Below are 25,934 nucleotides of genomic sequence, written 5' to 3'. Positions count from 1 at the left end.
TTCTTTCCGTGTTTCCAACAACATCAGGAAGAGGGTGGGACAAATCTGATTTGTTAACAGTTGCTAACCTTTAGCATTTCCAGTCCAGTAACATATAAGGCTCTTTCTGGGTCAGCAGCAAACATGTATTCCCATAGTACATGTATAGGAGATAGTGGCAGGATAAGTATCATATGTGTGTTTGACTGTGAACAACCCCACATGTGTAGTACTCTTCATTATTATAGCCAACAAGCCAGACAGGAAAGAAAGTAACAAGTAAGAGGTTGTATGTCTCTCAATAATTCATGAAGGTTGGAGACCCCACAGTACCGAGTCAACCAAGTCCTTCGCTCACAATTCTGTAAGTAAAGAGATTCAAATTGTGGACTTAGTACATCCTTACTGTATAAAGAGCTCTGTTTAACCTGTTTATTCCAACTTGTGTATTTTTTTAACGGTTCCAGACATCATTTGTAGTTGTAATAATAACAAAGCACTGAAAATAAGTCTAAAAATGCAAGAAACATGAGTATAGTCAGATGTTTTTAAAGGTTTTACATACATCCCCATGTTAACCAATAGCCACTTTTAGGAAGAGGACACAAAGGTGCACACACTGACCTCCACGTTCATAGTTGTGCATGCATCCATTTGTATTATGCAATGAGAAATTATTGCAGAAATCTGGTGTATCTTTCTGTCTAGCCTCCAATAGCGGTAGATAGCATGGCAAAATGGTTGGCTTGTTTAAAACCTCCCCGACTGATTTAGTCTCTTGTTACCACATTGAACTTGATGTTGCTGTCTTCCAGATCACCAGAATTACTTTGGTGAAAACAATATTACAGTCCAAAGTTGGAACAAACCAGAATTATGTTTTAAAATATGAGTTCAACATTTTGGCAGTGCAAAACAGTTTGTTGCAGAGAAATACAGAGCTGTTGAGAGTTACGGAGCTGTTCATGACTATTCACTAGCAAGGGACACAAGAGAGAAATTAATAAATCAAGCATCAACCCTGCTTTGCCAACTGACATCCTAATCCACACCTCGTCCAGTATATTTTGCTACTATAGCAAGCTAATGACCAGGTGCTATTTGATATGATAGGTGGGGTTGATTAACGCAAATCCCATTCATTTATTTTGCCCTTAAATTCAAGATGAATCATCGAAACTATCGTAACATAAAACAGAGAGGTATTTTGCTCTAAGATTACAAAAAAATGGAAACTGAATAATCATTTTGGAAAATATGTGTCTTTGTTCAGCAGGTTCTTAATACAAACAGATGAGACATGACCTTCTCATCTAAAACTCAGTAAGAAAGCTAATAACTGAATTGCCCAAAATGCTCAATTATGTATTTAATATATGGAAATTAACAGGTTCTATAGAGATTTTTTGTAAAAAATTTAAAAACATGAGAAAGATTATCTCACAATCATAAAACATATTGGTAAAATAAGTGGGCCACCTTATAGACATGGAATTTCATGGGAAAATAATCACAGCAGATCAAGCAACTTTGCTGAAACCGTGAATAAACATAAACATACAGGGACAGTGTGCAGTAATCAAAGAGTTACTATCAATATATCTAGTCAGACACGGTACTCATTTTAAAGTGCTCTCTCAGGAGGCTTTAGTCACTGATATCAAAGGGTCGTCTCAGGGAAGTCACGCAATCTACATTATGATCTGACACACTGAGACAACTTGAATGACATATTCATCCTGCCTATCGTCCTCGCAAATAAGTGTGGTGGTACAAACTGACAGCACTGTGACAAGATAACGGAGCTTTAATGACCGACTCATAAGAAATCTTGTTAAAGACCCCAGCGCTAAGAGCTCTTCAGAGAACAGGAGTGGGTGGCAAGAGATATGTTTTTATATTAACACACTGATCGCTCATCACGTTTTTTTTATTAAACTACTTGTACACCCATTGAAAAGCAGCACTCACAGTCACTTGTAGACCTTTTGAAAAGCAGCACTCATGACGAGCCTCTCCTCTACACAGTTTTAGCTTCAATCATCTCCAATCATTGCATGTGAGATTTGCCAGGCACACTTAAACAGTGCATGGTCAGATTTCCCAAAAGCATTATTCACAATCAGTCTGTTAACTTATTGGAACAAAGATTCTCAATGCTACATATTTTACTTTTATCCCAACCGAAGCCGAGAGAGTAATAATCAATCAACTGTTATGATATGAACACGTTTGCAGATATTTGAAGATCCAGAAACAGAAATTCATGATAAATATAATGCAAGGCTTTTAAGAATCATTATGAATCATTGCACAAGTTTCTATTTTTAGTATGGTTAGAGTAATACGACAAGAACAATGTGTGTGTGTTATGTGTGTTTGTGTGTCTGTAAGCACATTAGAGAGAAAACATATTCCATATTAAGGCAGGGCTGGGTGAATCATTATTCTTTGATAGCTGCCACAGCTATACCCCCAGGATACTGCAGAGCTTCAGATACTGGTCTGTTCCAGGGTGGTATTATACAGTAGATCACAGGGTGTGTGTGTGTGTGTGTGTGTGTGTGTGTGTGTGTGTGTGTGTGTGTGTGTGTGTGTGTGTGTGTGTGTGTGTGTGTGTGTGTGTGTCAGCAGAGGGAGCAAAATAAGTAAGAGAGAAAGAGTCTGATTGAGTCATACCTTTAACTCAGGGTCCAGAACATTTTTGTGACAACTTCAGTGGTGGAGCATGAGGAGTGTGTAGGTCTGTGTGTGTACGTACGTCTGTGTGTGCAGATGGTGCATGAGTGCATGTATCAAGGTACGCAGGATCCACGAGTGCAGACAGTGAGTCGCACTAACTCAGATCTCTGTCTCTCTATCAGAATATTTTTGTGACAGCTTCAGCAGAAAAGACACAGAGAAGTAGAGTGGAAATGACATACTTGGTTTTACTTAATGCCAACTCCTGTCACTCCGGTGTGTGTGTGTGTGTGTGTGTGTGTGTGTGTGTGTGTGTGTGTGTGTGTGTGTGTGTGTGTGTGTGTGTGTGTGTGTGTGACTTGTATTTTGCTTGTGTGTTCTTGTGATGCCCTCATTTTTCACCGAAAGGTCCTTCAGCTGTCTTCAGACAACAAACAACATGTTCGACAAAGGAAACATCAGTTCAGCTCTTGATGTGTTACTGCACACAACAGAGCTGATGTTACAGGCCTGACAATAACGTGATGGCTTTCGCAAAAAACTTCACTTATACACTGCATCAGCCTTTCAGACCAATATAATGTACTGCAACATGCACTATTAATCACATCACACAGAGTCCTACATTAGTTCACACACTCACATTGAGTGGACTTACCTTCCAGTTGCTGAAAAATACTGGTGTCTTCAAGGTAAACCATTCATTTTAAGGGTGCACTGCTCTTTATCAGAGAAGGGAAAGTTAACCAAACATACATTTGTCAAAGCAACCTTGTACAAGTATTTACCAAAATGGTGTTATTGCTGCCGCCTCTGGTCCCTGAGTGAAAAACTACGATAACAACAATAGCAGTTGTTGTTTGTTTACCGATTTTCCACAGGCGGTAGTAGTAAACCTCTTGAAGTGTTCCAAATATATAGTTCAGTTTTACTAGCAAAATGCGAACATGTTCAGGCACGTGCACAGATAGACCCCTAGTGAGAAGTTGTTTTGTCTGTTTTTGCCTGTTATTCATGTTTATTCAATTTGATAATTTGAGTTAGTTTGTTAAAAAAAAATGACATAGTACAGTATTCCTTGAAGTAAGCCTTACATGACAACATAGAAATCATGAATTAGATAAGATAAGATAATCCTTTATTAGTCCCTCAGTGGGGAAATTACAGGATTACAGCAGCACTGCTCACAAGTGAATAAAGAGTAAAGAATAATAAAATAAAATCAAGTAATATAAATAAATATAAACAAGCAGTAAAACAGTAGAATATTAATATACAGACAGGATAGAAAAGTATATATATATATATATATATATATATATATATATATATATATATATATATATATATATATATATATATATAAAAGTACTTAAACGTAAACGTATTACGTAAACGCAGCAGGTGAATGATAAAGTGACCAAGTTCAGATCAAAGTGTTCAAAGTGTTCGATTGTCAAGTGGTCTACTGTGAGCTCAGCTGGTTGTGCAACCTGACCGCAGCGGGAAGAAAAGACTTTCCGTACCTCTCCCTCAGACACCGGGGATGAATCAGCTGGTGACTGAAGGAGCTGTGCAGCGCTGCCAGAGTGTCCTGCATGGGGTGGGAGGCGTGGCTTATCATGGACGAGAGCTTCGTCATCATCCTCCTGTCCCCCACCACCTCCACAGTATCCAGAGGACGTCCCAGCACGCTGCTGGCCTTCCTCACCAGTTTGTTCAGTCTCCTCCTGTCAGCTGCAGTGATGCTGCTGCTCCAGAAGACCACTCCATAAAAGATGGCTGATGCCACCACCGAGTCAAAGAAGGTCTTCAGGAGTGCTCCCTGCACCCCAAAAGACCTCAGTCTCCTCAGAAGAAAGAGTCTGCTCTGTCCCTTTTTATAAAGTGCATGAGCATGGTCAGACCAGTCCAGTTTGTTGTTCAAGTGAACACCCAGGTACTTTTCAGGACGATTTCAATGTCCAGTCCCTGGATGCTCACCGGTACCGGAGGAGGGCGTTTACCCCGGCGGAAGTCCACCACCAGCTCCTTGGTCTTACTGGAGTTTATCTGGAGGCGGTTTCGCTGGTACCATCCTAAAAAATCCTGGTTCAGCTCTTTGTATTCCCTGTCGTCATCGGTGGAAATGAGGCCGACGATTGCAGAGTTGTCAGAGAACTTTTGCAGGTGGCAGTTTGCAGAGTTGTGGTTGAAGTCCGATGTGTATATGGAGAAGAGGAATGGAGCCAGAACGGTTCCTTGTGGGGCTCCCGTGTTGCAGGACACCCGATCTGACTCACACTCCCGTATCCGCACATACTGTGGACGGTTGGTGAGGTAGTCCAGGATCCATGCAGTCAGGTGGTGGTCCACCCCGGTCTGCTCCAGCTTGTCCCTCAAAAGTAAAGGCTGGATGGTGTTGAAGGCGCTGGAGAAGTCGTAGAAGATGACTCTCACAGTGCTTCCAGCCTTTTACAGGTGAGAGAGGCATCTCTGCAGCAGGAAGATGACGGCGTCATCCACCCCGATGCCAGACTGGTAGGCGAACTGAAGTGGGTCCAGGGATGAACTCACCAGAGGGCGGAGATGGGCAAGGACCAGCCTCTCCAGGGTCTTCATCAGGTGGGCTGTCAACGCCACCGGCCGGTAGCTGTTGAGGTCCTTGTTCCGCGGGGTCTTTGGTACCGGTAACACGCAGGACGTCTTCCATAGTTGTGGTACTTTCCCCAGCCTCAAGCTCAAGTTGAAGATGTGCTTCGCTATCCCGCACAGCTGGTCTGCGCAGGATTTGAGGAGCCTTGAGCTGATGCCGTCTGGACCCATGGCCTTCCTCACCTTGATCTTCCTCAGTTCCTTCCTCACCAGGTTAAGGGACACGCTGGTGGGTGGGGTGCTGTGAGGTGTTGTAGTGGGTTGCTGGTTGTGCCCCTCAGGCTGTTGGTTGTGCCCCTTGAACCCAGAAATGGCCTTGAGGCCCTTCCAGACCCCAACGGTGTTCTTCTGCTGCAGCTGGGCCTTTATCTCTGGGGAAATCCCCACTGGGAGTGGTGTTGATGAATATGCCTCCTTGGTGTTGGCATAGAGAAGATCCAGTGTCTTATTGTCTCTGGTGTGGCATTTGACATACTGGGTGAATGTGGGCAGAGTGGAGGACGGAGGGGCATGATTAAAGTCCCCAGAGAGAAGGAGGAGAGCATTGGGGTGTTGTGTCAGCAGCCTGCTTGTCGCCGAGTGGATGACGTCACAGGCCGCTTCAGCGTCAGCAGAGGGGGGGATATACGCAGCCACCATAATAACGTGTGAGAATTCCCTTGGCTGATAGAATTGTCTGATGACATGAAAGTGATGGGAATTTTTGCCACATCTTCTATCCATCTCATATTAGTTAATGAGACATGAGACATAGCACATATGGTTAATGTTAGTGTAAGTCTCCAAGGAATTATGGTAAGTAGTTAAGATTATCTCACTAAGGAACTGAAACAAGGCTGTGTGTGTGTGTGTGTGTGTGTGTGTGTGTGTGTGTGTGTGTGTGTGTGTGTGTGTGTGCTTTTATGCATGAACTGGTGTGCCAATAAAGCCAAGAGCATGTTCTCTCTGACCATTTTATCTTTGTGTAGTTGAGTTCGTCACACTGAACCTTCCACTACAGAATTTTGTAAGCACTTCCTCTTAAAAGTCTAACAACAGAACACAAGTGTGGCTGCATGTTTGAAATCATGTTTTCATACACTTTCACATACCCATTCTAGTTTGTGCATTCCTTATCGGGCAAGACGATATGAACTAGAGACAAACAAGTGACTTTTGTACCTGCACAAGCAAACAGATTAAGATTGTATTTGTTTTCGATCTAAACAATTTTCTTTGAAATCCACAACTTATTCGTAACTAGGCTCTTTCCCCTCTGTTCTCTCTCTCTCTCTCTCTCTCGTTCTCTCTCTCTCTCTCTCTCTCTCTCTCTCTCTCTCTTTTCTCTCTCTCTCTCTGTTCTCTCTCTCTGTCGTTGTCTCTGTCTAAGACGACCAGGCGTAGAGGAAGATTTAGCTTTATTCTCCTCGGTGCTGCTCCTTGCTAGAGCTGCTGGTCGCTCAGCCATACTGGATCAGTGTTGGCGGGTGAGCCTTTGAACAGCCTCTTATTGTCCCCCTGTGTTCAAGTGAATAAGTGGATGCCTGTTTTACTTGTGTGTGAAATAAATGCTGTTGTTGAAACACGGGAGTCCTGTGTCAAGGCGAAGAAAAATAAAAAACCTCTCAACTTTTTAATAAAATATCAATACACAAGTATAAAAAGAAGGGACATGATGAGTTTAGGGAAGGATAATAGCGTGACAAATGACAGCAGCTGAAATGACAGCAGCTGATGTCCCAGGTATTAGCTTGTGCGCAGTCAAAATCATGTCAGCTTTCTCTAAATCTTCTAGTGAGAAATTTTGCTGATTATGCTTATACTGCAATGCATAGATCCAGTCTCAAAGTCATCAGGCTAATGCACCATAACACTGTCTTTTCAGTGTGCTTGGTATGTAAATACACACACACACACACACACACACACACACACACACACACACACACACACACACACACACACACACACATATGTCTGTATGTCACACACTTTCTATTTCATCACTTTTTAATTTTGTGGAAAAAAAAGACTATATATATATTCTCAAGTACCCAACCTCAACCTTAAATGGGTCACCCTTCTTCGTATGTCACTTCCAAAAAGGATGAGTAATTTCAGACAACTTCAGTTTGTAAAGCAAGGCTTTATTATACATGTATGGTATCCAAGCCAAAACTGAGGTCACCCTAAGGGAATTTTCTTTCCAAAGCTTGTTTTCCCGTATTCAAATGCTGAGTAGGCTTGCACTCTTGATGAGGAGTAAACTGATCTTGCATGTAATCGGTAGAATTAACCTTCAATTAACAGTCATCCTAATTTTGGTAAAGGTGGCCTCTGTTTCCTTGGTCAGAGGGCTTCAAATTGAATATAAACAAATGCAAAAGTACACACTCATGACACAGCTACAGGCAAATGCTCCTCTTGTTGGTACCTTTCTGTTTGGATTGAAAAGGTCACTGAACACACACTGGAGCATGACTGTTAAATACAGCAGTTCTATAAAGAGCACGGGGACATGTGTAGTTTGTTTGCCTGCATATTCAGTGTGTGTGTGTGTGTGTGTGTGTGTGTGTGTGTGTGTGTGTGTGTGTGTGTGTGTGTGTGTGTGTGTGTGTGTGTGTGTGTGTGTGTGTGTGTGTGTGTGTGTGTGTGTGTGTGTGTGTGTGTGTCCAGGCAGTCATGCCTATATGTTGTTGCATTAAGCATCAGCCTGTTGAGGTTACCTGAAAGGACAGCTGCAACTCTACAGTGACGAATCTAGGTTATCACAAGTCCACATTCTTAGACAAAAACATACTTATTACACACTTATTAAATGCAATATGAGACAATAATAAGTACAATAATCCTTGAACATCACACAAATGTAAAAAAGAAAAATATTCCATTGTGCACTCTGATACGCTCAATTGCTCTTTTTTTCTCCTCAAAGATAAAAAAAGGTGAAATACAATGTAGATAACAAATGAGAGCAAACACACAAGAAGAAAGAAAGGAACAAATATGTGTCTCCTTTTCCAAAAGCTTTCTTTCATAATTAAAGCACAGATTGCTCTCTGGACCTTCCGTCAGCTCTGATGACCTTAATGTGAACTAATTTCCTTAATTACCATGGATTGGAAGTGGAATTAGACTAATTACTGAAGTAGTCTGCAATTTAAAGACCATCCAGAATCTACATTTACCTCCAGCGTTGGATAACAAGACTGAAGCAATTTGTGCGCACTGACACAGAAGAGTTTGTTTGGGTGTTAGATAAGCAGGAAGGTCGTGCCAACTTAATGTTTGTGTGTGTGTGTGTGTGTGTGTGTGTGTGTGTGTGTGTGTGTGTGTGTGTGTGTGTGTGTGTGTGTGTGTGTGTGTGTGTGTGTGTTAGATAGGCTATGTTGGGCAAGTCTTGGCATAGCAGAGCAGCGATCAGGTGCCGGAGCAAGGCAGCATTTAATGAGATGCTCAAAGCCAACAAAAGCATCCGAGTGCCATGTGACCTGCATTTGTGCAGCAAAGAGGTATGTGTTCATGTTGATGGTGAATGTACCATCAAATCCCATGCATTTGTTTGTGTGTTTGTGCGTGGGTGCAGAATGATTCACCTTGCAGTTCTTCTTCCAGCTGCTGTAGCTGGAAATTAATTACACGGAGAGGGAGAGAGAGAGAGAGAGAGAAAGAGAGAGTCCATCTCCTACACTGGCTCGCCTCGAGTTCTTTACGAGTCAACTAACAGTTTATTTGATTGCTTGAATAAATTACACAATTCAAATTAATCTGAGCTCTCTGTTCTCTGTAAAATACTCCAACTGTCGGACCTTTGCCCCTCCATAAATCCACTCCCATTCTTCTCAAAGGAGTAAACTAAACTGGAGGAGATGCATATTTCTCAATTTCTCAACAGTGTATGGAAACTCTCTGCCAGGATCGATAAATATAGATCACCTCATGCGCTCAGCTTGTACAGCAAGTAATTAGATAGATTGTGCCATAGTAAGTGCTCATCCTTGTCACTTCAGTTTTCATCAGCAAAAGGTGATGGCTTTGGAATAACATGTGTAAAATAAGAGCAACCACTCCCAGTCTTGTGGCCTACCTTGTACTGGAATCAGGCTCTAGTCAGGGTCCATGATGCCCACATGCTTTAAGAGCTCTAATCAAATTTGGTGTCAGGATGTGATGTGGAATAATGTATTCTTTGAGTGATCTGGGATCCTTTTTTCACTCAAGTGTCCTTGTATGATTGGCATGGATTCAGTTTTGCTTAAAACATACTTTGTGCATGTTGTCTCATCCATAGCTGCCTGTGACATTACGAGATGATGGCATGCCGTGCATGGAATGCAGGGACATGGCATGATAAGTGTGTGGCTCAATGAATAACGCATTAAAATGCACTCTGATGATAATGTGCAGACTCACTGCCGATAAAACAATGTGATGAGCTTCTGAGAGGAAACTTACAGGTCCCGGCTTCCCGTAAGATGATCTCAAGTCATTTCTCATAAACTAAAGTACCACACGACATCTATGAGTGTTACGCTTAAAGTAAAGTGGCAAACCCTGTTCGACCCAATCCTTTGTTTATTTATGGTAACCTGTGTGCAGTAAATTGATTTGGATCCTTGATGAAGTGTCTTAGGGTACTTTCTGTATTTTTCAACCTTCTGTCAAAGAGACTTACTGAGACCACATTTGCCTTAATTGGTCCAGTGCTGCAGCCGGAAAGGAAAGGATTTATTTGTTGTCCTATTAGTCAATTAGACAGAAACACATGGAATAAATAGGGTCCAGGTTGACAAATACTGAAGTCTTGAGGACCACTTTTGCTGTGTGACTTAATGGGTTGTGTGTGTCCGTCTGAAAGCAATTCTTATATAACGTATTATCACACCCATCAATGGTGTAAATATATAATGTTACTGACCCTGACATCTGAACTTGAGAGGATAGTACACTGCTTTTAAAGTATTATATTTTATTATTGTATATTAGGCAAGCCTGTTACTCACTTTTGATTATTTTGCATTGACTTTGACCTGTGTGTGTGTGTGTGTGTGTGTGTGTGTGTGTGTGTGTGTGTGTGTGTGTGTGTCTGTCTGTCTGTCTGTCTGTCTGTCTGTCTGTTGTTATTTATTTATTTACCTGTGGATGGGATCTGTCCTCCCGGGTCGGCGTCCTCCCTCCATCCTCGACCGGGCCAGCCCTCCTCCGTCCCGCCCTCAGCTCCGCTACGGCAGCATCCATCCAACTGGATCCCTTACGAACACACACACGAGAAGAGGCAGCGGTGAACCGGAGCAGGCGACAGACAGAACAAGGGGTGACAGAGAATAAACCACACGAGCTGTTGCTGCTCGACATTGTGACAGCGGACCGTGTTGCACAAAGCCTCCAACAACCGACGGTCCTTTATTATTTAAACTGGACAGCACATCGCGGTAGTACTCCGGAGGTCCCACCCGGCTGATGAGGTGCACGCTGTAGGACTGTGTGCGAGCAGGACAATGCTTTGATCGTCACACTGGACACATGCAATCGGTGTGGTAGATGATAAGCGGGAGCATGAAGTTTGCAGTTGCGATGTTGTGGTTGTCCCTTGCTCTCGGGAAGGCTATGGAAGGTAAGAATCGGGGAACACAGACGCGTCTTTTAACTGTTGAATCTGAGCTACTGAACAGCTGATTTGTCGAAACTAAGGATACATTGACTTGGGATAACCAGATGTTTTGGTGTTTTTGGTGAGCATTTACGATTGTATTGCGTGATCAAAGCACAGCCAGCATCCCACCGCCTAGTCTCATTGATCTAGCAGAGTGATTGGCAAATGTGCTCCGTCCTGCCCAATTATTCCTAATTTGGAAACTGTTTCATAAACAGGCGGTCATACTGTAAAAATCAGATGGGATTACACTTTTACGGGATGCAGCGGGACAACACGATGGGGTCAGACGAGAGGAGCACGGTCATGATTTATTAAAGAAAGGGAGCGCAGCGCCCCCCTTGGGACGTATGACTGAGCGTGGCTGTATATCACACTGCAAGAGAACAACATGGGACAATACAACACATTGCAATGCATGGGAAAATAATTCCATAACACACTAGAGCTGTGACTCTGCGTGGTATGGTGTTAGAAAAAGTAAAGAATCACATATTGTGTCATGGGTTTGAGCGACAGAAAGTCAGTCTTCTCTCTTTCTCTTTTACTGTGTGTGTGTGTGTGTGTGTGTGTGTGTGTGTGTGTGTGTGTGTGTGTGTGCGTGTGTGTGTGTGTGTGTGTGTGTGTGTGTGTGTGTGTGTGTGTGTGTGTGTGTGCGTGTGTGTGTGTGTGTGTGTGTGTGTGTGTGTGTGTGTGTGGGTGTGTGCTAGTGACAGAGAGCAAAATAGAGAGAAGCAATGACAAATTGATGAAAACAATTCATGCATCAGCATCAGAGGAACAATTATCTGTCCCAGGCAGCCTCAATCCACAGTCAAGTTATTGAGAAATCTCATTTTAAACTGACACTGAGCTTCCTGCAAGGGAATTATGTCACATAGCAGGTTGGCATGCCATGTCAATTATGCCATACTCAGATATATTTAAAATGTTCTGTTTACCCATATTTCAAACAAAATCATGCAGATTTTTTGGATTGTGCAGGTTGTCAAATATTGGTCTCCGACGTGTATGCCATCGACTCAATAAATTAATGGAAAATTACCTTTAAAAGTTCAAACACAACCTATCTTTCCAGAAATATTGTCACAGTTACTCTGGATATTCCAGATACCTTTCTGACAATAATTTCCAAAGGAACACTTTCTCTGAAAGTAGTTCTAATGGAAATGGCAGGTGTAGGCAGTGTGCAGTAATACAGCACACATGCAGTCGCCTCTGGTCATGTGATACTGGTCATGTGATGCTGAGTGTCTTTGACATCCAACGCCTATGTGTGAACCGACATGGCTTGGCGTGTATATGCTCTTACACACTATAGTACATGCCTCAAGGGCATAATGACTGATGGGGTTAACCATCATGAAACATCTTGGCTCCACAGAGTCATAATTATAAATCCACTCCATTCTTGACAAGACCCGCCCTGCGTAACTGGTTTAGGCACAGATGATTGATTGGGTTTGGACATTGACCGTGACTAGTTAGGCTCAGAATAGCCTGTTGGTTAGGTCATAGGACCTCAACAAATCAGGTTATCGGTACCTAATAGAGCATGGATGACTGGCCAATCTTAGTGCTTGAGTGCAAAAGGAAAGCATTGGGATTCCTAATAATGTCCCCCAGAGTCATTTTACATTGAAAGTATGCTTCCCTTCGTCTTTATGATTTGCTCTTGATTATTGCCTTCAAAATGTCCCCTTTCCCAAAGGTCTGGAAGAATATCTTTATAAATCAATGACATCTGCATTAAGAAAAAGAAAAAAAAAACACAAAGTAAAATTGTCTTCTAGTAGTGCGAAGAAGAAAAATGGCTCCCCTCTGTTACGTCCCATCCTTACACCCCCCTCAATGATATATCCTGCTGTGGTTACACAGTGAACAGATGGTGGATGGGACAAGGTGATCGTACCACTATGACACCCATGGGGTGTTTTAAAATGAGGAGATTGCAGGGTGTCTGTTTGAATGCTGGGTCAGCCTGTGTCTGCATCAATAATCAGCACACTGTAGTTAGTCTGTCTGTCTGTCTGTCTGTCTTACTTACACACACACACACACACACACACACACACACACACACACACACACACACACACACACACACACACACACACACACACACACACACACAGCAAGAGAGATGTATACCAGCCAAAAGCAACTCCATCTTGAGATTAAAGAGGTGTAAATCATATACAATAAACTGATAGAAACACACACACACACGTGCGCACACACACACACACACACAGAGTGTACGGGTGTTCACTGTCTTGTTATGTCCTTTGTATAGTACATATGTAAACACGCATCTCCCCTGCACGTTAGAATCAATAGTATGCCCTTCACCTCTGCTCAATCAACCCCACCTCCCCACACACACACACTCACACACACACACACACACACACACACACACACACACAGTCAATCAGTCTCTATCTGAGGGAGGGAGCCGACTCTTGTAGAGGAATCCATCCCTGTGGTGTTTAACTAGTTTGGCCTCTGTGCTTTGCCGCTTCCTGTAGAGCTGGAAGACTGAATGTACTGACGGGCCGTTTCAAGCCCTTACAAACTGTGCTTCACAGGGGATCTGATGCAATGGGAGGTAATCTGAGTCTAAACAGGCTGTGTATTTTATCTTCAGATGCCAACACACCCAACAGGAAACAGGAGTAGACTGAAGACAGGGAATATCAGGGTATGTTTGTGTCCATGCACACACACCCTTAAGCCCTCGTTCTCTCGTTTCGTTACATGGCAGCCTGGTCTAATAAAAATGATGTTGTCTGCAGTCTATGTTTCTAATCAAAGTCCACGGGTGAATGGATGAATCAAACAAACACAGACTTTCACCCAGGAGACCACAGAATGTGTGGTTTCCTGGGTGGAATCAACGGAGATTTCTAAGTTACTTACTTAACTCAAGTTACATAACAAAACATACAGACAAACCATGAACTTTTACAAAACCTAACAAAGTAGCTGTGTTACCTAAACATAACCGAGTTGTTTAAATTCATAACGTAAACCACATGTTTAAAACTGCAACTGTAATATATTTTTCCCTCGAAACATAATTGAGAATGCAGTTTTCTTTTATGGGAACATCATTTGTGAGCGACAAGGTTGTACATGCACGCAGGTATTGGAAAACAGACATACATGTTTTTCCTACTGTACTAAATATTAAACTATTGATAAATGGATTTTTCCTGTTTCGATGTGAGGTCCCGAGACAGAGGATGTCGTATGTATACAGATTGTAATGCCCTCTGAGCCAAATTTGTGATTTGGCGCTATACAAAATAAATTGAATTGAATTGAATAAAAAACAAACCCAACAATGAATTGATCCTATTAACAAGTAATGTCTGTGCATTCAAATCCATTAAGCTACCGGTTCTTTGAAGGAAAATGATTGATTGCCTTAATTCATCCACAATCCACTGAGAATTAGACAACACGATGCAACAAAACAGATGAGACAAACTGCATTAGAAAAACTAAATTAGAAGTTATAATCAACCCCAAAAGTAAATATTTCACGACAGTAGCAGAAAAAAAGTGCATCAAGTAATCTATATAGCATGTTAAATGAAAGGAATCTGCTTTAGCAGTCCACAACCTTGTGTTAAGAAAAAAGCTGAAATGGGAATTTTCTCTCAGCCGGCTATCTGTTTCGCTGTCGGTTCTCATTCCCCTTGCCCCAGTTAACTTCTCCTCTGATACCAACCTTTTCCCTGCCCCTTGTTCTGTTTCTCAGTAACTGGAGGGAATTGCTCCTGGTCACTCTGTCTCACTCCTTTCCTTATCAGCTCTCTCCACTACTCTGCTCCATTCCCCTTGTTTGAGAGGCTATTGATTCACACTTCTCTTCTCTGTCTATCAGCCGCCGTCTCTGGTGCAACACTACCATTGGCAGTGCCAGATACCGTCCTCTTATAGCATTTAAGTGCTCAGAACTCAGTGTTGATAGAGTTGCTGAGGGAGCCTCTGTTGTGCAGCTCACATATAAATACCAAATCATGCTCTGAGCGCCCAGCAAATGCTGCTGTCATCCGCATCTTTCATGAGTTATAATGAGTAACAGGGAAGCAGTGCGGTGTCTTGCTCAAGGACAATTTGACAGTACACACAGCTCCTGATGAGCATGCTGGCTGTCAGTAGAATCAAGTATGCAAACTTTAAGTCACTGAGGAGTCTCCGATAATGTACTTTTAACTGAATTAAAGTGCTTTTCTGCACTTGTGTACCTAAGAGACCTGATATTTCCTAATTCTCTGCTCGTGACCGGGTGGCTGATGATGTGAAAGCAGTGTTCCTGCAATGCACCGTCTCCTGCTCAGAGTGAGCGTCACTCTTTAACTGACTATTATGTCTCGTGCCTGGCTGCACAAAGCGCTCTGAGCTCAGCTTGTCTCCCCTGGCAATTGTTCTGTCTGTGGTGATCATGTCAGCATGATCATTTTGTCAGCCTTGGGAGCTGAGATGCATTCAGTCGGCCCTGGCCAGCTGTCAGTCCAGGGTTGACAGTGTGTGTGCTCCTGACTCTAAGGCCCTGACTTAATTTTCCCCTACACTTACTTTTGAGACTCTTGGGAGGTGGTTCACTTTGTTCATGCAAAACTGTGTCTTAATATGTTCTTAAAAAAAGGAAGAAATAGATGATATTTATGCACACATATGTCTGTGCACATGAATATTACATGCATGCAAATAAAGTGTACCTTTTTTGATTTTGTAATACTGTAATATAATATCACTGCAAAAGACCCCCAACCCCCCAAAAAATAAAATACTGTGGTATACATTTTAGGACCCCTAGTCCAGACTGAAATATCTCAACAGCATTTGTATGAATTGTCAATATTTTTACAGATATTCACAGTACCCAGAGGATGAATCCGAACAACTTTGGCAGTCCTCTGACCTTTCCCCTAGCACCACCAACAGGAAGTTGACATTTGTGGTTTTAAGCAAAATGTCTCGACAATTATTGGTTACAAAGGAGGACCAAAACATGTGAAGTCACACAAACGGCAGCAATGTCAATCCTCCATCAGTGTCTACACAGGATTAATTCAGACTCAGTATTGAGCGTAACACAATGTCTACACATCATATTAGCAGAGCAGCAGCATCAGCTTCAGAAGGATCTACATATTTCAGCACTACTTATAATCATATCCATAGCTATCCATATTCTTATGAACACTGTTCCATGTTCTCTCCCAAACTTGCTTCTTTGCTATTTTGTCTTCATCTCTATTTTCTTCTCTGGCTCCTTTCAGCGCAGGAAGACTTTGTGTCGCTGGCCGAGATGGAGGATTCCTTGTTGAGGAGCCTTTTCAGGGGTTACCAGAAGTGGGTGCGGCCTGTCCTGCACTCGAATGACACCATCACTGTATGCTTTGGACTCAAGATCTCACAGTTGGTTGATGTGGTGAGGAAACAACACCAGGATACACACAGGAGGCTGTTGTGAGGAACATGATGCATCTTCATGTCCTGTTCATCTGCATTGATATACCTTTGTGTGTTATGTGTCTGTTTCCACTCTACAGTCAACTTGAAGGCCAGTCTGTGCTGTTGAGGTTCCTGTAATTGAATTAGATGGGAAAGGGAGCAGGTTTACATGAAATATATAACAAAGTGGAAGTGAATGACAAAGAATTAGGCCATTTTTGTTGTGAATTCTCAGCAAAATAAATATGTACATACTTTTTATTTGTGTGGAGTACTCAACAGATATGTATTCTCCATTTGATTTGTATGCAGCCTTTGCAATTACTTTGCGTTTTAGTACAATTGACAGAGGCAGAACGAAAGAAGGAGAATCAATATAGCCAGGCTGACCTTTGAAAATCCAATCAGATAGACAAATAAAGCAGAAGGCTGAGGACATGACCTCATTGTCGTGAATGGCTCTGGCTCCGTTAATGCCATACTGTATGTTATATTTATATTAGATAGATGGGGGTATCTTAAACAGACTCTGCATTGATCACATCCTGAGCGCCCTTGAGCAAAGTGAAACCAGACATAGAGGCTCTAATGCTTCCAGGAGAGCAACACAGTAAACAGTCTCTGTGTGTACTTTAAAATTAAATTACCTTATGTAACATGGTTAATAAAATCCTGTTACAGTCTTCTCAGGATATGATGGTTATTTTTTGTCATGAGAGAGGAAAGGAAGACGGAAGGGATAAATTGAAACTCACCATCACTAAGACACATACGAACAAGCAGAAGCGGTGATTATTATTGAAATAAGTTCATGAAAAATATATTTGGTTAAGAGACGGCTCATCTGTTTAGTAAAGGACAGAGGGTTACTATGTTCAGAAGTAATGATAAAGGACAGAAAGGCAGTTAAGAGAAAAATGGAAAGGGATGGTCAACAGAGGAAGTATATAGTACAGAGGTTACACTGAGGACAAAAGTGTGAGCATAAGCAAGGAGGAGGATAAGGAGCTGATGGATTTAAATGGGCAGAAGAGAGAATAAGAATAAGAGCAAAGAAGAACGTGTGGTCCAAAGTGGTCTTTCATAGTAGCAGAGGAAGTAATAAGGCCATCATGCTGAGAGGAACCAGATCACATGTATTATTTAGACAAGGGCACACACACATGCATGGGTGCACACACACACACACACACACACACACACACACACACACACACACACACACACACACAAAGCTGCTCCCACAATTCCACAGAGGGTCACATTCTGCCATGCAAGATTAACATTTAGAAGAGTGCCATCTTGTGGTATTCTAGCTAAATTACTGTGACTTAAAAAAAAACGCACCTCTACATACGATACGATACATTTTTATTCAGAGCGGATGGGTATGCAATCAGGTTTGCCTCAGTGCCTCTCGTGAGCAGACAAACTATTTCAGACTATTACATGGATTTTTTTCTCTTTTATAGTTTAACTTTGTATGTGTTTTGCAAGGTTTTTCCTTCAGAGAAACTCAACAACTTCCAGAAATTCATTACTGTCTTTGTCCTCTTCTTACTCCTCTTTAGTTTTTTTTTTTACTTTGTATGTCGATACTCATTGAATAAATGAGGCAGCTGTGCCTATGCAAGTATTGCCAGTGATATTGGCCACTGAGTATCTTGTGCTCATTAAATTCTGTAGATGTACCCTGAAGCAAGGCACTTAACCCCCAAGCTGTTCAGTGGGCTTTCTTAGTGGAAAGCAAGAGAAGCAATTAACCCACTTTGGGGAAAAAAATATTTCTGTTTCACTAGGTTTAAGTTATTTCTTTCATCCCACTCATCCTTTTGTTTCTAGATTCTGGTTTGCTCCTCAACTCCTCATTAGCCTCTCTTATCTTTCATAGTAAGCACCACAAAGATGGGTAAATAGTGAACAAAACGTCCTCCTTGTCTTCTTTCCTGCAGGATGAAAAGAACCAACTGATGACTACAAATGTCTGGCTATGGCAGGTAAAAACCAAAGCTCCGAAACTGGATATTTAAATTGTTAGGTGCTATGTTAACATCTGTGAGTGTGCAGCATTTTAGGTTTTCCATGACTGGAGTGGATATGATTCATTAGCTGAAATATGCTATGTAGCCAGTATAAGATGTAATGTCACATATTGTGTATCATTTTACTGAAAGATAATGAAAGAAGAGTTACAAAATGTAAAACAAAAAATGATATACACGTAGTGCAATGACATACAATCTGTGTTTGTACTGTGTCTAGAAGGGACATTATTGTATTATATTTCAAAGTTATCCAGTTAGATATAATATACATATTCTTGTGAATGTAACATCTACTTGAGATATTCTTAATTTATTCAGAAAAATCTAAATTAAATTACATATTTTCTTTTGTAGATATTCATTAAATAAAATATAAGTTGTGCATTTTAAATAAATGCAAAACATGGCAGATGTAGGGTAATTCCTTGTATCTGATTGTCTTACACATGAGCATATACGATGCTTGATAAATGATAAATAAATAAACCATTATTCTTGGCCCTGGTCTATTAAATCCAAACAACATTGAAGGATATCAACAATACAATATTAAGCCAAGACACATATGGACATTGGCAAGGCAACAAGCAAACTTGGGACAGTGATGCAATGAAAAACATAGTTTCCATTTGCTTTGGGCAGTGAACAGTCTGGTGCCATGCTGCTGAAATAAAAAAAGATGCACTTAAATACTTCTTAAGCTTTATTAAGTCGAGTGTCAAATCATGTTACTTATCATGCAGTGTTATTTATGCATTTAAAGGAGTGGGTGGACCTGAAGCTGAAGTGGAACCCAGATGACTATGGGGGTATTACCTCCATCAGAGTGCCTTCAGAGACTATTTGGCTGCCTGATATCGTGCTGTATGAAAAGTGAGTTAAGCAGCACTCTACACACATCAGTAGCACATTCGGAGGAACTGTCTGATAACTCTGAAGCATTTACATAAATTTTCCTTTCCTTTTTGATGTTTATTGACCATCTTACCAGGGGTGTATATATAGACAGTGCAGGCAGTGAGGTTGCACTGGGGCCTGTGGGGTGAGGGGGCCCATCGAGAGAGTGGGCCCTCCAACAATGTGATGAGTGAAGAACGTGCTATTAAGGTGATTCAGATTGCCACCTAGGAAATAAACCTGTGATAACAAATACAGTATTTACTTTAAAATGGTGCAATTTGCCATATCTTTTATTGAAATGGTAAACTCATCTCCACCATAATTTAGCTATTATTGTTTTTGTGAAATAGTCTAAACTGTAAAAAGCTATTCAATTGAACGAATCATTTATTTGATTAATGTCCGTACCGCCTCATCCTTTCTCTGTCTTTCTCATCTTCACCCAGTGCGGATGGTCGCTTTGAGGGTTCCCTGATGACCAAAGCCATTGTGCGCTGGGATGGTACCATAACATGGACTCCACCAGCCAGTTACAAGTCCTCCTGCACCATGGACGTCACCTTCTTCCCCTTTGACCGTCAGAACTGTTCTATGAAGTTCGGCTCCTGGACCTACGATGGAAACATGGTGGACCTGGTCCTAGTGGATCACTACGTGGACCGTAAAGATTTCTTCGATAACGGGGAGTGGCAGATCCTGAATGCAACAGGACAAAGGGGAAGCAGGAGGGATGAGGTGTACTGGTACCCATTTGTCACCTACTCCTTCATCCTCAAGAGATTGCCTTTGTTCTACACCCTCTTCCTCATCATTCCATGCCTCGGCCTCTCCTTTCTAACTGTGCTGGTGTTTTATTTGCCATCTGACGAAGGAGAGAAACTGTCACTTTCCACATCTGTGCTGGTGTCGCTCACTGTGTTCCTCCTTGTCATAGAAGAAATCATCCCTTCATCTTCAAAGGTGGGTTCCCTCTGGGGGTTTACATATAAGCCTTTTTTCATTTTAAAGTTTCTACTGGGCTCAATATATCTTACTTTTTGTAATCTCAAATGCATTATGTTCAGATCACAACCACAGCCCTCTCAATTACTGAAGCTTAAACTGCATGTCAACTCAATTACTGTAAGAAGCTAGTGACATCAGATTTATCTATTTATCTCCATTACAGAAGCCTACAGAGCTCTAAAATACAATGATTGCTTCTAAAATCCTCCCACAATTCAACGTATAAAGTATTACCATGCATTGTGGGTAGTTTTGTAGAGGACATCATTTAACTACTTCAGCACTCCCGACATTTCATCTCAGTCAACATTTTCACTATTCAGTAAAATAGCTTGATATCTAGATTTACTGGGGCAAAATGTTGTCCAGGCATTGATGGTTTCGAAACAATGAATCACATTAACTTTGGTGATGTCTTTTCTTGACCTTTAGTCTTACCATTAAGTTGACTTTTTTTGTTTGTGAGTGAAATATCTTGACAGCCATTGGATGGATTGCCGTGAAATTTGAGACAGAAATTCAACATCTCGACAGGGTAATTTCAATTAGATTTTTGTAACTTTTCCTCTAAAGCCATCTTGAGGTAAATATTTTCCAATACTAGCAATTACCTGCCAAACTAATGACATTCCCATTCGCATCATCCGCTATACTTTGTTTAGTGCTAATTGGCAAATGTTAGAATGCTAACATGCTAAACTAAGAACATTTAAACATCAACATATTAAGACTATAATATACAGTTAGCCCTTTGCTTGGAACACTGTGACTGAGACACGAGCATCACTGTTTTCCTATAGTGAATAAGTGTAATTTATTGTACTAAACTGCCAGAAACTAATCAAGATGTCTAACATCAAACTTCTATAACATAAATTAATGTTTTTAAAGGGTAAAAATAAAATGTAAAAATAACCCCTCCAGAGCCACAAGAGAGCTAGTTTCACAGGCTAAATGGTAATCCTCCTGAAGAGCAAACTGATCTTCACGTGAACAAATTAATGGAGTGTCCCATTAAAGAGCAGTCAATGTGTATTATTAATAAAAAAAGACTAATGTATCCTTATTAAGTCATTACCACCTCATCCTTACTTCCTCGGGAAATACCACATATTTCAAACAGTCATGATACAGTAACCTTTACATTTTTTCTGTCACTAGGTGATCCCACTGATTGGAGAATACCTGCTCTTCATCATGATCTTCGTCACTTTCTCAATCATCGTCACCGTCTTTGTCATTAATGTCCACCACCGTTCCTCTGCCACTTACCACCCTATGGCCCCCTGGGTAAAGAGCCTCTTCCTCCAGAGACTGCCCAGACTGCTGTGTATGAGGGGACACACAGACAGGTAATATGGGACCAACTATCGTTTAAGGAATGTTTCAACATTTTGAGAAAAATGGTTATTTGCTTTCTGTCCAAGAGTTAGAGGAGAATATTAGCATAGCTTAGCATCACTATGAACAAAATAAGTTACTGGCCCTGGCCAAGAAATACAGCCTTCGTTAAAAAGCAATTTGTTGTTTTGACATTTTTGTTTTTGTTTGGGTAAAATGCACGAGATATAACGTGTTACTTAGTAAACCTTTGAGGTAGGCAGCTGTTGTTACATTTGTTACCTTACCAGGCTAGCTGATACGCTTGTTTCTAGTCTTTACTCTAAGTTCGGCTAACAATCTCCTGGTGGCAGCTTCCTATTTAGCATGCAGACATGAGCGTGGTATTAATCTAACTTTTGGCAAGAAAGCAAATATATTTCAGAAAATGTTGAATTCTTCTTTTAATATCTGCCAATACACACTAGAAGACAGGGCTCTCAAGTGTCACACATTGAGTGTGACTGTCACACATTTCGGTCTTAAGTCACGCCCTCCTGCCACACATCGTATTTCTCACGCTGAAAAAAACCTCTAGGCTATTTAATGTGCCGCAGCGCACAAACATGACCTGGTCGCGCTGCCCTCACCATGGAGGAATCAAGCACGTCTCCCCCAAATCCCCTGGAGTTCTGCCGCGAGGTGCCACTCATCAGCCAATCAAACAAAAGAGGGAGGAGGAGGGGGGAGGGGGGAGGAGGGAGGAGGAGGAGGAGGATATGTCACTCTTACCTGTCTTAAAAACTTGAGAGCCCTGAGAAGATACATATGCAAAATAAAAAAACAGTTGGTGTCAATTTCCTCAGATTCCACTTTGCAGATATGGAGATGCACAGCCCGGAGCTGAAGAAGAAAGGTGCGGGGAGGAGGGGCGCTCCTGGCCACAGTGGTGGTCAGCCGAGACGGAAGGAGGACGAGAACCAAGCCTGGCTGAACATGCTGGAGAAAGCCACAAGTTCAGTTCGCTACATCAGCCGTCACATCAAGAAGGAGCATTTCATACGAGAGGTGTGTGGGCAGACATGGGATGAAAGTCTTTGCTTGCATGTTGCATTCTCTTCTAATTTGTATGCGTCTGTGCCAGCGGCCTGAGGCATTGTGTTTTGGGCTTGTCATTCTGTCTGTCTCATTTTTGTGAACACAATGTTTTAATACATGAAGGGACTTTCTTTAAATATGTCACAAAAGTCTACTTGGGCTCAAAGGATAAACTGAGTAGAATTTGATCAAAGGTCAAGGTCACAGTTTTGGACACGCCATTAAGATTTCATATACTCATTTTGACAATGTTCAGACAAATGTTTGATAGAATTATGATGTGAGTAATTCTCATTTATACAGTTACAGTTTATTATTTGACACAACGTAGTAGTTATTGTGTCCTTAATGAAGAATGTTATCGCTTTAAAAAAAAAGGGCTTGAGGTTAACACAGATTCACACCTGTGGACTTTTCTTTTTTGTCTCTTTTTTGTCTCTGTCTCTGTTGTTTCTATCTATCTATCTATCTATCTATCTATCTATATATATATATATATATATATATATATATATATATATATATATATATATATATATATATATATATCTGTCTCATCCAGGTTGTTCAAGACTGGAAGTTCGTGGCTCAGGTGTTAGACAGGATTTTCCTTTGGGCTTTCCTCACCGTGGCAATACTGGGAACCATCCTAATCTTCACCCCTGCTCTGCAGATGTACTACAGCACACCTTGATGAACACGCACACACACTCATGAGTACTCTTCAACAGCTCCATCTTGTTTTCCAGTTTGTCTTGTCTGATAAAGCTCAATAAACAATCCACACTGCATATTTATTTTCTAGTAGTAGTTATAATGTATGGTTTTTATTTTGTTATGACTATTTAAACTGTAGTGTTACGCAACATGTCACTCATTGTGAGGCGCATGCATGGGAGTGTAAGGGAATGAAAGCAATAAGCAGGTTATAGTAGCATGTATGATTTAAACAAGCATGTTTGTATAACTCTAATGTTGTAATCATACATGCAACGACATGCAGCATATCACAACATGAATGAGTTATTTTCTGTGTCACATGCACCATGTTGTCCAGCCAGCTGTAAATACTGTCATGATTAAAAGAAAACCAATGTACCAAATCCTTTTCCAGTTCTGTTTTGGAGGATTTGTAATGCTTACAACCTAGCAAAGTGAGCAACTATCCCAGTGAGGACTGCAGGGTTGCAGCATGGGAATTTGTTTGTTAATACTGTTAGCAACACAAAAGCATCAGGAATATATTTCTGAGAGACAACTGAAGCCGTTATCTGCTCTCTTCAGAGCCACAAGGCTCCTTTGCCAAAAAACAGTGATTTTACCATTGCTGGTCTACCACTGCGTCGATCGGTTGTTTTGATTGTGTTATTGTGTGGCTTTGGTGTTTTAAAAGGTTCATTCAGATTCACCAGTCACACAATAACAGAAATAAACTAAATGATCGAGGTCTGAAGATCTATCTTCACTCTTAGGAAAGCAAAGATGAATAGAACAACTTCAGATCCCAGTTGTAAAGTGTCTGATGGCAAAGGTAACAAAGTGAAGATATTCTTTATATATCATAGACTTAAACTGATAGATTTTTTTTAGGTGGGCCATTCTTTTAGGTTGTTAAAATACGTTTTTCCCAGATGTCCCACGTCCACAACAGTACATGGCTTTGCTCCCGTGCCCTGTGGCTTGTTGACTACCATCTCACTGACTATAAATAAATACCTCACACAACCCAAGGATTTTTTACCAACTGCTTAATAATTATTAAGTAAAACACAATGCAAAAAGAGTGCCAAGAAACAGGGGTTAATAGGAGCCCACATCTTACTGTGTCACCTGGTTACAGGGTTAATCTGGCGCTGTTGATGTGCACAAGAACCTTGGACTACCTGATGGAGTGGACCAATTATGTTTTGTTTTTTGCTGTAATGACACAGTATCACCACTAAATGGCAGCAAACATCTTTTTAAACAGGAGATTTTAATGTACAGACTATAATGATAAATAGTATTTCAAATATAGCATGTATGCACACACAAATAAAGAAGTTAACACATTACCCATCAGGATGCCATGATGCATATGCATGTGGCCATGTTGAAAACTAATAATGTATCTTCATTCACAGTTCCAACCTGGTTGAGTAGCTGCATGGGAGAAGGTTGACATTGATATCCAACAAGATGATTAGGAACAGCAGATACTCTATGAAGCTCACAATGTTAACTTGTTGTAGAGATTCAACCACATATTTGTAGCGGTGGGGTATAGGTCATATATAAAGCATTATATTGTCAACCCCCTTCTGATCGGCTATACTTAAGATTCCCCAAGATGTCAGCTTTGCTAAAGGGCACATTACCATATTAATTACAAGAGGAGAAAGTGGCTCGTTCATTTCCCACACACTTATTTTCCCAGCTGGCTGAGTTTTTCTGTCTGATCAGTCAACCTTCCGGTTACTAGCAGCTGCAACTTTCTTGTCTAGCCTTCGGGCTTTCGTCACCCACCAAATATTGTTACAAGTGGCGGTCCCGAGTGATATCACTGCGTTGTGTGCTTTGGCCTAGTTCTAGAGAGACATGAGTTTGTTCTCTGACTTATTAAACATTCCTGGCATGCTGAAGTGAAAGTCTCTCCCCTGTTTTCCCTGCACTTAAACAGTCTGACCTCAGCCCATTCTTCTATTATTCACAGCTACAGACCTGACTCAGGCAGTGCATACACACACGCAGGTGTGCGTGTGTGTATGCACAGGTATCTCTTTGTTTGGGTGTGACAGAATGAGAGTGCACGAGAAGGGCCCAGTGTGTGTGTGTGTGTGTGTGTGTGTGTGTGTGTGTGTGTGTGTGTGTGTGCGTGTGTGTGCGTGTGTGTGTGTGTGTAACACAGACAGACTGTGACAGAGCAAGGTGTGAACCCCTCAGGATTCACAAAGAATAAACAAGATTTCAGGTCTTTGGATAAAAGAAAATAGAAATTTTGGCACAAGATGAAAATTTCAGCGATCACTAACGCTTTTACAATTCACCCTGACAGGAGCACAAATGTCTGTCCCAAATTTCATGGAAATCCATTGTATAGTTGTAAAGACATTTCAGTTAAAACCACAAATGTCAAACTCATGGTGGAGGCTAGTGGAAATGTCAGGGGATCACCAATGTATATAAAG

General features: G+C 41.3%; 1 protein-coding gene across 1 annotated transcript; it reads left to right on the top strand.

Annotated features, from left to right (window-relative positions):
- Window positions 1–10,815: 10,815 nt before the first annotated feature.
- LOC306738461 (neuronal acetylcholine receptor subunit non-alpha-3-like) lies at window positions 10,816–23,461 on the top strand (the record flags this gene model as incomplete). The annotated part of the gene is made up of 8 exons (XM_079220311.1): window positions 10,816–10,888; window positions 16,225–16,376; window positions 18,352–18,396; window positions 19,208–19,317; window positions 19,791–20,304; window positions 21,511–21,701; window positions 22,536–22,737; window positions 23,330–23,461. 8 exons carry the CDS (start codon window positions 10,816–10,818, stop codon window positions 23,459–23,461), a joined length of 1,419 nt encoding a protein of 472 aa, XP_079076437.1.
- Window positions 23,462–25,934: the final 2,473 nt, after the last annotated feature.

The sequence above is a fragment of the Taurulus bubalis genome (genome assembly GCF_910589615.1).
Source record: "Taurulus bubalis genome assembly, chromosome: 6".
Lineage (NCBI taxonomy): Eukaryota > Metazoa > Chordata > Actinopteri > Perciformes > Cottidae > Taurulus > Taurulus bubalis.
The sequence above is the reverse complement of the archived record's forward strand: the minus strand, read 5'-3'. Positions and strand labels throughout refer to the sequence as shown.